General features: G+C 42.4%; 1 protein-coding gene across 2 annotated transcripts in view; it reads right to left on the bottom strand.

The window, feature by feature from the left end:
- Positions 1-17,886, bottom strand: part of ITPRID1 (ITPR interacting domain containing 1) — a 43,637-nt gene that overhangs the window by 2,882 nt on the left and 22,869 nt on the right. For both annotated transcript variants that reach the window (XM_068156892.1, XM_068156893.1), the window contains 5 exons: positions 6,574-6,659; positions 4,704-6,218; positions 2,173-2,300; positions 1,153-1,264; positions 134-487 (listed from right to left, as the gene is read on the bottom strand). In XM_068156892.1, the coding sequence (XP_068012993.1) occupies positions 134-487; positions 1,153-1,264; positions 2,173-2,300; positions 4,704-6,218; positions 6,574-6,659 (2,195 nt within the window). The remainder of the gene's footprint in view (positions 1-133; positions 488-1,152; positions 1,265-2,172; positions 2,301-4,703; positions 6,219-6,573; positions 6,660-17,886) is intronic.

The raw sequence follows: 17,886 nt of genomic DNA, 5'->3' as shown, positions 1-17,886 counted from the left end.
TGAATGCATGGTTTAGCAGGAAAGGGTCCTGATCCAGGCTATGGCAATGATACACAGAACAGTAAAGCCATGTTGTAGGCCAGTCATCCCTTTCACTGAAAACCTTGAGGGTGAGACAGGAACTTCTCCTTACACTGTGCATAAGTGCCTTAAAGTCCAGTTTTTCTTGGGGAGGTCCTTTTATTTCCTTTTTACTGGTGAAGACCTCCCATGGCAAAGACTTGGGTGCATTCGGCTCAGGTGTTGTCCTGGTAGGAAACTGCGTTGAGGGTGCCCCCAAGCATGGGACAGACAGACAGCCTGTTGCTGTTGTGTTTTTCCTAGGAACTCTTTGGAGCATCAGTTTCAAGTGCCCACACTGAGGATGTGCAGTGTCAGCAGCATCTGGAAATGCTTGTTTATTCTGGGCTTTTCTTTCTCTCTTCCAATCAGAGAGTCCGAGCTCAGAAAACAGATGGGATTGTTCTGCTAGTAATTGGTCCAGCTGCTGCAGAGAAAATAGAAGGAGAAGCATATTGCAGTAATAAAAATATAATAAAAAGAATCAGGCAGGATACACAAGAGTATATGAAGCATGCCTGCTTCTTCTGCTTGGTCCGAAGAAGGCATGCTGTATCTGGCAAATCAGATGTTGCCATAAAAAAGAAGGAGAAAAGCCTAAAGGACATTTTATTCCAGCAGATAAATCTAATTGCCTAAAGGAAAATCTACAAATGGACTTCAATATATGGCCATTGCAATCTTGACCCTCTAACCAAAGCTTGTCAGGGAAGAATCAAAAGCAAGTCCCCTGACTAGTGCTTCACTTTTCCTTGTTCAACAGACAGCTGATCCAGAAAACATCAGAGCAGTAACCATTTGGGGGGAATTACATGGGCTGGCTGCCTGTAACTCTACTCTGGAAATGAAGAGCAGAGTACGATACAGACACCTGTTCACATATTGTCACTTTTCCTGGGTAGTTTAGCTCAGGTAGCAAAGCAGAGAGGGTCAAAGATATAAACTGTAAGTCTGTTATTGGAAATCCTCCTTCTGTTAGCACTGAAAGGATTGTGTGAAGTGTACCTCATGCTTACCGCTTTGAACACTGAATAGAAGGACAGACTTTAAACTTCCCCTGCACAACCCGGTGCAGTAGTTTATAAAACATACCATAAGGATGCTCTCCCTGACCTGGGGAACTCCCTCATTCAGCTGAAATTCCAGCTCTGCAACCTCCTGACGAACAGCTTGCCGTAAGAGTTGCAGGTGTCTGCCTTCCTCCCTGCAGGGACAGCAGTGAAAGCACACTTGAGTGAGCAATGAACATCCAACTCTTCCTTAGCCCCATCATAATGCCTCTATCTCCCTTTGTTGCAGTTTTGTTTTTACCTATGATCACAGGATACGTAGAATCATAGAATAGTTTCAGTTGGAAAATATCTTTAAGATCATCAGGTCCAACCATTGTCTAACTCTACCAAGTCTGGTGCTAAAATGTGTCCCTTAGCACTACTAAATACCTTACAAGATAATAAATAGCAGTCCTTGGGTGCTTGACTCTAATTTCTCTGATTATCCCAAGATTAAACATGTAATTGTAAAGCCATCTTGAGCCCAGGCAGGTTTGTCACTTTTGATTTGTCACCAGCACAGACTACATAAATGCCCAACTTTCAGGCAGCTCATGATTGGGAGCCCCTAGTAAATTTTTGTGAACTTAAAACTTCTTGGTAATCACTGTGAACTTAAATTGAGTCTATGAAAAGAGAGTTCAGATTTTTCTGCATCATCCCTGCATTGATCAAGAGCATAAAGTACATGGGCTAAAGGGATTGATTTATCAGAGATTACTCCCACCTGCTTCCATGTACCCAGCATCAATCTGGACAGAGTTCCAGCTATCTGAGATCTGTTTCTGCATTCCAGTTGCTATTAAACCACAGTATTTACATTTCAAAAGTCTAGTCTGTTTCTGTGGAGCAATCTACCCCTCAAAAATGCTCATGTTTAAGAACTTTGAACATCAAGGAGAGTGGACTTTTCCCTGAACAAAACTTACTTGTGGGATGCCCCAGGTTGCACCCCACCAACCTGAAGTGCTGTGGTAACACCACTGCCCAGACATGTTGCACGTGCCCATGGGTCTAGCTGATGCTGGCTTAGGATTCAGGTGTGTTGGGCTGCAGTTACCTTCTCTCATCTGGCATAGCACCAGAAAACAGCTCCAGCTGCTCAGTCATGTGCTGTTCAATCTCATCCAGTTTCTCCTGGAAGTGCTGGCAGGAACTCTTCATGGCTTCTATTTCATGAAGGGGACACTACAGAGAAAAGCAAGATGACTCCCCACTTTACTACTTTTCTTTGAGTACTTCTATGTCAAGTGCAAATGGTACGGGTCCTCCTCTTTATCCACACAACAACAACTTTGTGAGAGCTGCCATAAAAGTCCAGATGGTACTTCAAGTGAGCTTGCTCTTGGTGCATCATTCACACCCTTGTTACCACCTTTTTTCCTAATGCTTAGAGGATTACATTCTGACACTACTTGAACCAACGAGGACTTCATTTTTGTCACTGAAGGGGAAAAGGACTTTGATCAATGTGCCAAATTCTGATGTTATTGCACTGTTCTCAGACATTATATTTGAGCAGGATGAGTTGCTATGGATAGGTTAAATTACTGTCAACTTGAAATAAGAGACTGTTTTTAAAATTATAAAGAGGGAGAGGGGAAGAGAAGGAAGATAAATAAGAACTATGAGAAGGAAAATCATCTTTCATGATGGGTTCTGCTAAGCATTACGCTGATAATTTCTCATTATTACCAGTTAGAAACCTAGAGTTAGAAACCAGTTAGAAACCTGGATTTATCTAACCAAGTGCAGACATTTATCACAACAGAGAGACATGCAAGTGTTGCAACAGAGCAATTGTTCTGCTCTGAAGGTAGACATCACAATGTGTTCTCTCCTACATCTGAGGTCAGAGGATCTATGCCATAATACAACCACTATCCTCCATGTGGAGAAGGTGTCTGGTATGATCGATCACCTGCATCTACCTTGATGTAGTCATCTGCACCAGGAATGTCTGAAGGCAAGGGAGATGAATAAGCAGAGCAGGAATGGCACATGAAAAAGCATGAAAAAGCAGATTTACAAGTCACTGCTTTATAGCACAGGACTCATACAGTGAAGCCCTCTAGAAATACTGAAATAGATCCTGTATCTGGGGTCCACCAATGAGTTTCCAGCACTTTCCTTGACTTTTCACACCTTTTCCTGGTCAGTACTGCAGACAACATAATCGAAATTATTTTGGAGACAGTATCTTGCATTTCCCACACATGCCCTTGGTAAATGGGGTGGAACCTGAGTGAATTTCTCTTGGTAAAAGATGTGGAAACTACCTCACCTTTAATGCAAAGTGCAAAGTAGGTGTGGGTTCAATCTCTTCAGAGTGACTAACATCCAGTAAATTCACCCACTTATCGCACAGTGACTTGAAAGTGCAAAATCTGCACATTCCACTTTCCCTGTCCGCAGACTAGGGAAGACAAGTCCCCATTAGCCCTCGTTGGAAGAGGAATAGAATGGTAGTGAACTGAACGTGATCCCCAGCCCAGCGTAGAGTGCTGACTTACTGCCATCTTGTGGCAACAGCAAGAGAGACAGCAAAAGCCTGCTTCCCGTGCACAGAAAGACTTTGCCGATTTATCTTTCAATGATGAAGCAGTATCAGCATAAAGTTCACCAGTTTCACTTTCTGGACTGTTATCTAATAAATTATTCCCCAATTTGCACAACAGCTCAAGCTGTGAAGAGCAAATAGAAGAGGAAAGGTGGAAACACCTGCAAACAAATAAGAGATATTCTGCTCTTCACCTCCTTCCTTTTCATTCCTCCCTTCCTTTTCCTCCTTTCCTCCCTCCTTCTCTCTCTTCCTTCCTCTTTTCCTCCCTTCTTTTTTCCCTCCCTTCCTCCCTCCTTTCTCCCTTTCTCCCTCATTCCCTCTCTTTCTCCCTCCTTTTCTCCCTCCTTTTCTCCCTTTCTCCCTCCTTCACTCCTTTCTCAGCACACTCTGAATCTTTCACAATTGGGAACTCTCAGCAATTCTGAACAAAGAAATATAAAATCTGGTGGCTTTTTTACTGTCATCACTTTTTACAGCAAATATTCACCTTAGCAGGACTTCAGATTTAATGTGAGCTTCATATCCTACCATGGAAAAATGGTTTGAGGCCCTGAGGTCTCACTTCACTTTGATTTAGTGCAGTCTGGCTTATGGTATGTATCTGGGTGTTCACAGTTAGCCTTTAATAAACACTAAGTAATATAACCTAAATGAGTTCTCATTTACACCAAATCACACCATCTTGCGTTTTCTGTTATCCAGCAAGTTACTCAGTCACTGAACCTCAATTGATTCACAGGAACTCACTGAAGCCCACTCTCAGCTTTTCATTTTACCTGTGAAGTTTATCACTCAGTTCATGATAACAATTTTATGATTGTACTGATCAAACAGATCTAACAACACTGAATGTACATTTGCCATTTTTGCCCAGAAGACAGTGCCTCTTTCCCCATCCATTTTCTCAGTGACATTCCCAAGAGATATCTCACTAAAGAAGCAAGAATGACAGGAAGGAAAAGAAGGCAGCTTGTACATCTAGCTCCTAAGTGTGTCAGCTATTCAAGTACATGAAGAAACCTACTCACCACAGCAAGATTCTGTGTGGCAGTGTCCTGCAGGAGCATCAGCATTTTCAAGAGCTCCAATTCAGTGGCAGCATGATTTGAGCAGCAAACCGCAGGGTGTTGGGAAGAGACAGCTACAGGGAAGGTCCTGGGGCAGCAGCTGGGGCAGCAGCTGTGGCAGCTGTGGCAGCAGCAGCAGTGACAGCAGTGACTGCCCGGCACACCCGTGGCACCAGAGGTTTCACCCCAGCAGTGTGACCTGCTTTTTCCACAAAGCATGGTGTCAAGAGAGGCTGATTTTGTCAAGTGAGTATGGGGTGGACTAAGCAGTGATGGCTGCCTGGATTTCCTGGCAGGGATGTCAGTTTGGCTGGAAGCTTCAGTAGTCTGCTTCACATCATTCTTTGAAGCCTCTAGGTCTGACCAAGTGAGAGGACCATGCTCACGAAAGTGCGCTATCATGTCAGAGAGGTCCACAGGGTCTTCCCTAGCAAGGCTCTCACTGAGAGGAGTGTTTTGCCCTGTGCCCTTCAGTCTTGAAGTAAATTCCAGCCCTGAAGACATCTGAACAGTAACAGATTTCAGAGGAGCAGAAAGTATGTCACCATTTTGGACAGTGTCTCCCTGTTCTGATTTGTTAGCATCTAATGTCTTTCCCATGCTACCAGAATTTTCATCTTCAGATGAATTTAATCCATACCCTTCCCCTAGGCAGGAGGGATGCCTCTGAGATACTTGCAGAGGACAGCTCAGAGCTGCACTGCTCCTGGTTTGCATTGCTGAACCCCACTGTGTAGTTTCTGGAAGCCTCATTGTGGGGAAGCATCTTGTGTTTTTCGAATCAGTATCCATTTTGCAGAACTTCTGCTCATTTGTCACCTCATGTATTTCAAGTGGGGTACCATCTTTACTGACCACTTCCACACCCCAACATGGTCCAGTGTGACTTACGCGGGCACTTTCAGAACATGAAATGACAACGTTCTTTTCTGTCCAGCATGTCTCACCTTCATCTTCACCTCTGATTTTGCTCTCAGTGATGACTGCAGAGCTTAAATCACTCAATTCAGGGAAGGTTACATTCAGCTTTTTGTGTTCTGTATTAAAATATAAATGATAATCAAACATGGAGAAGCTAGGATCTCCATCCTGAGTATCACCCTGAAAGTGAGGACTACGATCTTTTATGAACCTGTGTTTTTCCAGTTGATTCCATTCAGTTGTATCCTCATTCTTGTCCATACCATATGATAATTCTTGGACAAAAGGCTGTGGTTCAGTATTGCTTGCCTGGCACTTGCCATTTTCTGCAGACAGCAGCAACAGAGTCCCTTCTCCTCGGTCACTGCATGCTTTCATTGTTCTAGGTACTGTCAAAATGCTCTTGCAAGCTGTAGTGGAGACCTTAGCAACACCATCACCTGGCTTTTGCTGAAAATCTTGATTTAACATGGGAAAAACTGTTCTATATGGCAGAGTCACTTCTTGATAGTAGATATCAGAAAGAAAATTAATATTTCCTAAAAAAGATGGATTCTGAGGGGGAAAAAAAACCCACAAACAACAAAACAGAACAAAATTACCCCCAACAATTTAAATACTGCATTTGTTTATCACACTGGTTTGCCCACCACTATTTTGTCCTAGGCACCCAATAAACCAAAGAATCCAAGATTCTTGTAATGTGTCTTATCCAATGCCTGTAATTTTGTGCAAATCTTGCACTGGTGTGGTGAAGGAGTTGTGCAATGTTCTGAGAAAGCTTCTTTTCCCCCCAGGAGTTTGATTTTGTTTTCTAAAGCTTCTGAAACTCCATATTTTTCTTTATGTTACTTGTGCCAGGGTTAGAGAGTTTTCACAAACCTACCAATGACTAACACTCATTTCTTACTTGCAAACCTACAGGTTCTGGCAGCTCCTCCATGAATCCACTGCTGTCTGACTGGCAGCTGCTTGTTCTTGTCACCATTACCTTTCCTGAGGAAAACAAAAGGATAAGAAAAATTAGAAAAAAAGGCAGAAAGAAGTGCCAGGCCAAAATGAACATAGAGCTAACACAAGCACTTTAAACATACATTTCCAGAAGTATTCTTGATCCTAGCCATATTGCTACAACCAGAATAAATCAATAAATAAGTGACAGCACCCAGGATAGCTACTGCTGATGTTACTAAACATTTACTTATTCACCAGTGTCATCAGGAGGCGTAGATCCCAGATTTTGGTACATTCACAAACATACATAGCATAATTAACCTGTAAAGTAGCCAGCCGCTTGTTTTCCTTTGCTAAAAATCCTGATTTTTCTTTACTAGAACTGGCTCAGACCAAGTCACATTCATCCCTATGCAGTTTCAATGATATCCTGATGACTCCTGAAGAGAAAATGAGCTGCTTCAGTCTCTGCCTAGACTAATTTGAGGTACCATGGACCATTTTTGGGTCTTAGTCTGAGAACAGCAAATGACAGTAACAATCATGTATGATGTAGGATTGTATGGCAAGACAAAAAGGCAAGAGGAAGATATTATGGATTTAATCCAGAGTAGGTTTCTAATCTAGCAGCCTCGTCACCTGGATAAATCAATTCTTATGCTGTTACAATTAAATCAATTATATGCCATTAACTAGCTGATTTCATGAATAAAAGCCAACCCTCTTTAAAAACAAGAATGCTTGAAAGTAAATCCTTATTTACCCTGTACTTCCCAACATGTCTCAACCCACAGATAACTTAAACTTTCAGATAACCTTCATCTTCAGATCATGCCCTCATTCCCAGATAGTTGGCATGGAAACAGAGGTAGAGCTAGGGGAGTGAGCTGAGGGAGCTTGCTGGGGAAGAGATAGAGACCAAAACACTCTGGATACACTTCCTCTCTTGGGCCTTACATACACAACCACTGCTGAATTCAAGGACATTTGATCTCCTGGTATACCCATGAAAAGGTGACCATTCACCTAGCAGTTCCAAGATCTGAATAGTTCTAAGATCTAATTCTCATGTGTATGAATGGAAATTGTGGGGAAAAGGTCCATAAATTGTGGTTTTGCATTAACAGACTATGGGTATTATTAAATGCACCTTAGGCATCAATAAATGAAAATCACATAATCTATAGGCAGCAACTCCGAAGTCAAAACCAGATAGTATTTCATGTTTTCCAAATGACTTACTTGTATTGTCAGTCCTGGTATCATTATCAGCACACCAGTAAACCAGTAACTTTCCTATTTCACGTGAGAATTATGTGATTCCCATCTCACAGGCTACAAAATCTGCAGGGATGTTGGTGAAAATTGCCTGTTTTGTGGGTGGTCTCAAAACTCATCCTTGCAGTTTCCCACAGATGACATCATGGTTCAGCTTCTCCCCCAGGGAGACTGCTCTACAGATTCTCTAAACTTCTTTTAAAGCTGTTTCAATTACCCTTTGCATCTTTGCCAGCTGTTGCTTCCAGTGCGTGTGTCTGGCCTACAGTTTTCCATACATAAAAAGGAAGACAGACAGACTTTGGAGAAATTTTGAAAAGCTGAAATGTTTCAGTTGCTGTAGCTCGACCGATTCAAGGCTCAAATTGTTTGAATCTTAAATACTCAATTGTATACTACACCCATAACCGCTGACCTTCAGGCTTTAAAGTTTGCAGAGTTAGGAGATCATGATATCTGCTTCCCTAGCGTTTTAAGGTGCCTGTTTTTCTCCTGAGACATTCAGGATACAAATGTAGCTGGCAGGGTACTAGGAATTAGCGTAGGGGGAAACTCTCTAACTTTTTATGGGACAGTAAATGTGATTAGAATTCACCTTCTGCCCTGGTCACAAACGGGTGGCTCTAGTGACGTTTGACCCATTTGTTATGATAAATGTGATACATCTGCTTTCAACAAGTCAATTGTGTTTGGATATTGCAACCATGCAGTCTTTCCCCCCACATTTGCATTCATGCCCTAGCTAGAGAATATCCAAACCACAGAATCCTGGAGTAATTTTAAGTTGAACATGACCTTTAAGACTATTGAGTCCAAGCATTAAGCCAGCACTGTCAAATCCACCACTAAACCATGTCACTAAGCATCACATCTACACATCTTTTAAATACTTCCAGGCATGCTGACTCCACCATTGCTCTAGGCAGCCTGGTCCAGGGCTTAACAACTTTTCTGGTGAAGAATTTTTTCCATGTGCAGTGCACTCCAGGCTAATCTTTACGCACAAGGTGAGATGTTAAAGACTAGATGTAGTGACTATAGACCAAGTTATTATCAATGCGGTTAGGCTACTGAAAGACAGCCAGGTCATCCCTGGACTTGACCTGGAAGGAGGTGTGATGTGTGCCCTGCTATCTTGGCTGTCATTGAGTAAACATGAAAGGTATGTAGATAAATCAAAGCTCAAAGCACTCTGAAAGTCTGTCTGCATATATATGTGTGTGTATATATATATATATATATATATAAATGTATATAAAATGTATTTATTTTTAAAGAACTGGTAGTATAATAGGACCTAATGACCAACTTGAGCATAATCCCAGTTTCTACAATTTTTATGTTAACAAACCAGGAACTTATAAAAGAGGAGAATATAGTAGAAGGAGAACTATTAAAAGCATGGTTCACCCGTGCTTGTTAATGCGGTTTCCTGTCCTTAGCCCAAGTATTCACCTTCATCTGAGCTCAGCATCTAATTTGCACCTACCCACATATTAGATGGGTAATGAATACTCCTAGAGCAAAGGCTTAAATTCCCCATATAGTCAGTGCAAAGTAGTGTCTCTGAGGGTCTGAACTGTGGCTCTTTTCCAACTACCTTCAGATGGCTAATTTAATCATTACATCCACACTGACTAGCAAGATCCTGCCTAGTGTGCCAGACCCTGCCGAAGGTAGGCAGGTGAGGATAAGGGGGTTTTAAAAGATGAGATGTTTCTGGAACACTCTCCGCAAAGCCAGTCCAAATTCCTTGGTTTCTGTGGAACTCTGAATTACGAAGAAAAAAAAAAGACTTAGTCAAAATGAATATGGGTCTATGGGTCTCCAATTCAAGGTGAGGTAAAAAGCTATGAAGAGATTGTCAAAGTGCTCCCACAAGGATGTTAAGCCAAACAGCGTGCTCCCAGAAGAAACACAAAGCAGAGCTGCATTGGGAAGGCATTGCAGGCTGTGGCCATGTGGAAGCTAGCTGAAACATGGTAGCCTTTTCCACTTGGGACAGCTCACTTCCAACCTGTGTAAATATAGTTTGGTTTAATGTCTGTATACCATAGCCAGATGACGTTTGCATAGCAAAGGGCAGCATTTGCATACCAGGGAAATTATGCTTTGGGTGAGGAGTTGGTCAATCTATCACTTCATTTCCTCCAAGCATCCCAAATAGCAATTAAGTGTGACTGCAAATTAGACCATGCCTAATGCTGACCTGAGGAGGAATAGAGTTTCCCTCTTTGTGATATTTTCAGCAATGTTAATAGCTTGAAGTGGTAACAGTCCAGCTTTTCTTGGCAGGCTGTACTACCCAGAAAGGACAGCCCTAGCCTGAGTTTCTATAAGGAGATTGACTCTGCAGGAGTCCAAAGCAGGTCTTTGCTAGGTCTCCTAGGATTTATTGTTCTACATATCAAGAGCCCAAGATGGATGCTGGTGGTGGTTTGTCTCTGAATGGACTAGCATTTAAAGCCCTTCCAGCAGTGGCTACTACCTCACAGCCACAATTCTTTATGTTTAAATGAAGTAAAGTTTTTTGGCAACCAGAAGATTGTCTTTAGAAGAGACACAAGTTGGCCAAAAAGACAAGGGAGAGATGAAAAAAATGTACATACTTTTAAAATGGTCTTGCCTCTCTCATTCAAATGTTTGAGGTTTTATTTTCCCCAAAGCAACTTAATTTTTAATTTGAAGAATGGTATAAAAGAATGGGTTAAATCACCTGAACGTTAAGCAGAACTTGTTTTAATTTCTCTTCTACCCTAACTGCATTTTTCCCTGATCATTTGGTTCAGCCACTGAACCAATATATCCATTATTCATGTAGCTTGACTCAGTTCTCCTAGTGTGTGGAGACACCCTAAGCCTCTAGAGATTCTGTAAATACATGCAGAGCATTGCACCAAGGGAAGATAAAGTATGTTTGGAGAAGAGGTAGAGATGCAGACCAGTATTCAGCTATGAACTGAAAATTACAACTCTGGGCCCTTTGCAGAGAATACATCTGGCTATGTTGGAAAGAGGAAACTTGAGAATTGCCCCTGAAGACCTTAGTGAGCAAAACCTTGGCTCTCCGCCTTTCTGTGCTAATTGAACTGGGATACTTTAGCTCCTGCATCCCATTTCTCTTCTGCCTGAATTTTAAATAAAAATAGGTTAGAGGAACTTACTAATCAGGTTTCTGCTTCATTTTGTACTGTGTAAGAAAGTACAAGCCTTCCAAATCCTGAAGGTCCCACAGCTTTCCAGCCTTTTACTTGATCAATCCAATTTCACTAAGAGACTTTTTCTCTCCCCTTATTTGCATGCAGATACAGTGGCTCCCATTTTCAACAGCCTGCAGTGAAGGAACTTTCTGAAACTATCAGGATCTTAGGTTCACCATTAATGGAAGAATTTTCCCTAGTGATAAATCCCCCACACACACACTATATATATATATATAATTATAAATACGTAAGTGCTGGAGTATAGTTTTGCATTCCTCTGAAGACTCTACAGCTGGTTTTCTGCGGACTTGGCTGCAAACAACACAACCTCTTTGTAGTTACTAGCCTGGAGAATAATTGCCAAAGATGCTGTGAGAGTTACTACACTGCTTGGAAATAGGAGCACGTTTTTTGCATGTCTTTTGAATCACATTAGCATTGATGAATGCATTTCAATATTTGTTTTCTACATCCTCTGAGTATATAGGGAAGCACAGGCACAAAAACTTTCAATGCAAGGGCATTTGTGCAAGTTTGAACTTTAAATTCACAAGTTAAAATCTGGACTGCTTTTCCTGTCATTAAAAAAAATATATATATAAGAAAGCAAAGCAAACTAGCCAATTGCAGCCTAGCAATGCTGTTCAAAGCTTAGATATTTATGTAACTATTTAGATGTCGCTACACACAGAAGTCACACTTCAGTCTGGTATTTCATAAAAGAAAAAGATGCCTGAAGAATCTAGAATGAAGGAATGAAGCTTTTTCACTTAACTCTATAACCAACAGCACTTTACAGTCTCTTCCACACAAAATTCTCAAGGCATTAACTTCATTACAACTTAAATACTCCAGCTGAATTCAGCAGGGAAACTGAGATCAGGCTTGAATCTATGCATAATATTCCCACACTCAGGGTTCAGTGGAAACACAGGTATCTCACAGGTTGGGCCTGAAGAAACACAGCAATTCAACAACAGTTGAATTTGATAATAGCCAAACACATGAGAAATGAGGTGAATGAAGATCATACCATGTCCACAGATGAGCCAGGAGTAAACAGATATTTCATTACATTTCAAATGTTTTGCGGTTTGCTTCTCAAATACTAAAACCACTTGGTCCACCAAAGCTGCTTAACACTACAGCTCTAGCAGCAGTATGTGGAAGATTCTCCAACACAGATTTTCACTCTTACATGACAAAAAAGGATTTTCAAAAATACATTTTCAAATAGTACCTTCAAAATAGAAACGGGCTCACTTTAAGTAGCTCACAGGATTCTTCCCATTTAAACATTTCACTATCTCCTCCTGCTCTTCAAAATGCTAAATCAATAAGTTATCCTCAACAACACTGCTTTGCCTGTGGCACCAGACAAAAGGATGGTGCAGGATGTGCACAGGCTGCATGTTAGGCAAATACGTCATCTGCATGGCACAGTTACAGATGGTCGAGTCCTGTGACGAGAGAGCTGCTGCAGCTCTGGTAATCAGAGAATAGGCACCACCAATTTTTATGTATAATCCTCCCTGATATGGATGCTGAGATACTAAAACTGCACTGAAAATAGGTATCTTCTGCCTGAACCACAAAGAGCCCTTTTAAAAAAGGTGCCGTTATCCAGGCCAGTAGACTTTCTGAAGCTCACTCAACCCTACTGCACCAGAAGAGATGATTTTGTGCAACTTTCAGCATTTTGGAAAAAGAAGTGTGGTTATACATATCAATTCCCATATATGTGAAAAAAAAGTAATCATAGAATTATAGAATGATCTGGATTGGAAAGGCCTTCTAAAGGCCATCTAGTCCAATCCTGCTGCAGTGAGCAGGGGCATCCTGAACTAGATCTGGTTTCCCAGAACCCCACTGAGTCTTACCTTGAGTATCTCAAGGGATGGGGCCTCAATCACCTCTCTGAGTGACCTGTTCCAGTGCTCAACCACGTCATTATAAAGAACTTTTTCCTAATATCCAATCTACTCTAATTTCAAGCCATTGCCCTTCATCCTATTGTAAACAGTTTTCCCCCATCATTCTTGTAGGCTCCCTTCAGGTACTGTAAGGCTGCTATATGTCTCCCCAGAGCCTTCTCCAGCCTGAACGCCCCCAGTTCCCTCATCCTGTCCTCACAGCAGAGGTGCTCCAATGCCCCAGTCTCTTTCATAGCCCTCCTCCTGACCTGCTCCTATGTAAGAATTCCACAAATTTTGTTAATTCCCAGTATCATAGTATCATAGTATCAGTCAGGGTTGGAAGGGACCACAAGGATCATCTAGTTTCAACGCCCCCACCATGGGCAGGGACACTCCGCACTAGATCAGGCTGGCCAGAGCCTCATCCAGCCTGGTCTTAAACACCTCCAGGGACAGGGCCTCAACCACCTCCATTTTTCATAATCCAAGAAGTAGCTCCCCCATAGGCAATTGTACCAACTAATGACTGTTAACTATAAGCATAAACATTTCATTTAGTGCCACTCAAAGGAAAAGTCCATTCTTTTATGTGTATATGTATGTATCTCTCTCTCTCTCATCTGTACAACTTCTGTAGCACCAATTCACTTTCCACATTGCAGAAATGGCCATGAGCAAGCAAACTGAGATCTAATTTATGTTTTCTATCCAAACCCAACACACAGGTCTACAACTTGCCTGTTAGAGACATCAGTCCAGCACTGGTTGTCACTGGGTCAGGGCTGCTGCCCAGTTCTCAGGTTTGTGCTGCATTTCAGGAGAACAATCAGGAGATGGCAGCAGCACATAAACCACAGGTTGTGTTTCCCAAGCCCCAGACAAACCACAATTTCTATCCATGTCCTTCTGCAAATATTATTTTTCAATGACATTACAACAGAAATCATATAAAGGATCTTATTAGAACAGTTCTCTTACTTGAAAGCAAATAATACACTCCAAAATGCACCAGCTGCAGCAAAAACTGCTATTATTCAAAACCAAGTGCAGCTCTAAAATTTGCCTATCTGCTGCTTCCTTTGCACTGAAGGGGAATTTCGTGACAGTCAGCTTACACTGTGTGACTGGGTGAAGAGAATAGTTAAAAAAACCCTTTGCACAAAGCAATCTCTATTATTAATTGTGTTCCACCATGCTAGTAGGTGCTGTGTAAATGGAACAAAAGAGCAGACTATGCCCAGAAGAACTTACTGGATGAACAAAATCTGGCTTCTATGAGCTATTTCCTTCTGCTTGCCAAACCCCACTTTTCCCCATCCCTCATTCAGCCTGCACTGTTCTTCTCCCCACCGCTGTGGCTACAACCGGCATATGGAAGACTTCAGGTATAGTTTTTCTTGGAGTGAAGCCAGACTCACTGTGAGCAAGGAGGGAAAGCCCTGCAGACCCTATGAATGTCCCTCAGGTGGGACATGAGTGCGTGCATGTTGCACCTGAGGAATTATGACAGGGACAGGAGGGATGAAAGGTGATGGGCATGTATGTCAAGTGACAACTACTGATATATTGCTTCAAAGTCAGGTTGAATGGGGCTTTGAGCAACGTGATATAGTTAAAGGTGTCCCTGTTCACTGCAGGGGGCTTGGACTAGATGCCCTTTAAAGGTACCTTCCAACCCAACCCATTATATGATCTCCATGTTCAGCCTGCAGTTTTTGCACAGTTACCACCGGGGCATGGCTGTCAGAGCCATAATTAGCAGGAGACACGTGCATAGCTCTAGGGGCACTGGGAGTGCACACACCATGCTTCACATCCTCCTGTGTTGTCTTCCCCCACCTTGCCCAGGTCCGGGCTCCCTGCAGAGCTCTGGGTTCCTATACCCCCCTGGGAGGACATTGTCCTAGACGCTCCCCAGATATCAACCCTAAGCACTTGAGGGAAACAGGTCATGGAGCATTAAAGACACAAATGTTGCTGGCCCAGAGCATGACAGAAACAGCTAGGTAGAAAATCTACATCTGTCGTGAAAGCATTCAGCTTCAGCCCTCCCCCAGAACACCCGAGGAAGACAAGGCAGTTTTGCACCAAGTTTTTGGCTGAAGATTCAGTGTATGGTACGGTTATGTCTAGAGTGCTCATGGCACAGCACGGCTGGCAGGCAGAACACAGCATCCTGGAGCACTGCCAGGTTTCAAAACCTGTCTGAAAAGCAGGGTGAGAGGGTACCCAGTCAGCTCCCTGATGCTGGGGCTAGTCTGTCACTGGTACCTGCACGACATGCTAGCGTGCTTTAAAGCTGGTGCACATATTTACTGGTTTAAAACGAGCTTCAGTACATCTGCTGCGCATTCCAGTCAGCACCACGACAGCAGGTATAAATATACTTCCCTGTGAAATGCCTGGGGCGGGTGGGGGGGCGGGTGGGTGGGTTGGCTCCCTCCTCACTCTCTTACATTACAGGTTGTCCTGAGCTGGTGTGTAGAAGGAAGCTTTGGAGAAGAACTGAATTAGCTGGTAATAGTCTGTAAAGCTGCTCACATTAAAGAAAAATCAAACCAGTTCTATTAGTAATTTTTTTGGGGGTAATGTTGCTTTCCTCTCCTCCTTACCCAAATCAACTGAAATGATTCTATGATTCTATGGTTAGAGATGAATATAGGCAGGAAAAGAAACATGCTCTCTACCTTGTATGTCACTGAAAAGGATGTAATTTCCTGCACTAGTAAACCACTCTCTACCTCGCTAGAGAGGTTCAGAACTGACATCTGTGGGCATTAGTGTCAGAGGTTCACCATCCAGAAATTTCCATCTTTGTCCCCTTTCACAGAATCACAGAATGGTAGGGGTCAGAAGGAACCTCCAGGCATTACTTAATCCAACCCCCTGCTAAAGATCTAGATCATGTTGCAAGAATATCCCAAATACAATTTGCTCTAGAACTCTAGAAACCTGCTTTAATAGGTTGGGTGGAGCAATGGGAAGCATTTAAAGTAGCTGGGGAGAGAGGTCACATCAGGTTTGGCAACAGAGAGCAACATCGTGAATCTCCCACGCTGCTGCTGAGAGCGGCAAACACACCCCTGCAAAGTGCCATGCTCAGGAGCCAGGCGGCTGCCTTCCCTGCCAGGCAGAGCTTCCCCTCGTCTCCTGCCTGTCCTACACAAGAACACACTGCCCTAGAAATGGTAAAAGGATAAATGAGTGATCTAAGAGCTGAATTTGACAGGAAAAGAGAGAACACTGTAGGCAGTTCTCTGTGATAAATGATGCTTCTGCAGTCTGGGAGGTTAGGAGTAGTGATGAATCTAGTCAAAACCTGAAATTGCAGTCACTTTGACAATGGTCTTTTATCTTCCCTCAGCTGATGAAACAGCTTCAAACTTTGCCAGGTCCTCCTCCTACTTTTCCTTGAGAGTCAGTATCACTTCCATCTTATTTCAACTGAGCTTCAGCCAACTGTCATTAATTCAGATTCGTGCTGCTGCCAAATGTCGGGAGAGACGGGTGATGGTTGTGTCTGCTTCTGATGAAAATGAGAGGTAGAGCTGAATGTCATCAGCCTACACTGTAGATCACATTACATCACAACTTCTCCCAGTAGCAGCTGCACAGAGATAATGAATAAAAACCAGGCAATCACAGGGAGCCTCGTAGGGCTCTCTGCAACAGAGAGCACCTTACAAAAGGGAGGATGGCTTCCAGCAATGCTTTCAGAGATCTCTGAGAAAAATGAATGAAAAAACCCTATGTTCTTGCTAGGCCCTGAAGCTTCCACCCTATCAGCAGTGCCCAAAACAATTGGGAGGCCAGAACAGGTATCAGGTTTTAGGGTGTTCCTTTGTAGAGATCAACAGCTAGCTTTATTTCCATGGTAATAGACATTAAACTGTGTGTCAGGCTTAGTAAACTTGCTTCTCTTTGTCAGAGAAATTTTCCCAAGAAGAAATTCTAAGTATTGGTCAGTAGTTGACAAGTATAGAGTCATAGAATTGTTTTGGTTGGAAAAGATCTGTAAGGCCATTGAGTCTGTTATGTAACCCTACCAAGTGTGGTGTTAAATTATGTCTCTCAGCACCACATCTCTGTGGTGGTGTCTTTTAAATACCTCCAGGGATGGAGATTCAACCACCTCCCTGGGGAGCCTATTCCAGTGTTTGAGAACCCTTTTGGTGAAGTTTCTTCTAATATTCAACCTAAACTGAAGCAAAGAGGATGGTGAGTACCTCATTCTTTTCCTCATCCTTCATCACTATGTTCACCTCTTCATCAAATTAAGGGTAGAGATACTTTTTAGTTCTTTTTTGTTTGTTTGTTTGTTTGTTTATGCATGTAGAAGATCTGTGAAATAAGAATCATGTTTCTCATCCATGAAGAAATCAGAGTTCTCTAGAACATAAAAATACACCTAGGATAACATCATGGGTCTCACTAACAATGAGGTGAATCAACCCCCTAACAGCAGCCATGTCAAAGCAGTGCAGTGTCATGAAAAAAAGCATCTATGTTCCCACAAAGCTTCCTCCCAGCCTAAGATGGACATGAGGTTGGTGTTTTAAATTTTGCAGCAAGGTTCAAAGGGTCAGGCTGCCAACTGGAACAATCAGTAAAGCAACATGGGGGTCCATGACTGCACAGGAAAGGCTTGGATGTTCTGTTGAGGGCATGGGAAGAACAGGCAAACAAGGAAATACTAGAAAAGACTTTTCAAGTTCTCAGCACAATTTTAGCACAACTAGATTTCATTTCAGAATTATTTTTTTTGTTGTTTAAAAGGCTACCACTGTTAATCTAAACCAATGATTCTTAAGTATTTGGTTGTTCTCTTAGATTCTTGAGGTATTTTACTACTTCCCCGCTCCCTAAGATTTC

Source organism: Melanerpes formicivorus, unplaced genomic scaffold (assembly GCF_026170545.1).
Source record: "Melanerpes formicivorus ecotype bairdi unplaced genomic scaffold, bMelFor1.0.p_v2 SCAF_35, whole genome shotgun sequence".
Lineage (NCBI taxonomy): Eukaryota > Metazoa > Chordata > Aves > Piciformes > Picidae > Melanerpes > Melanerpes formicivorus.
This window is presented reverse-complemented; position numbering and strand designations above follow the sequence as displayed.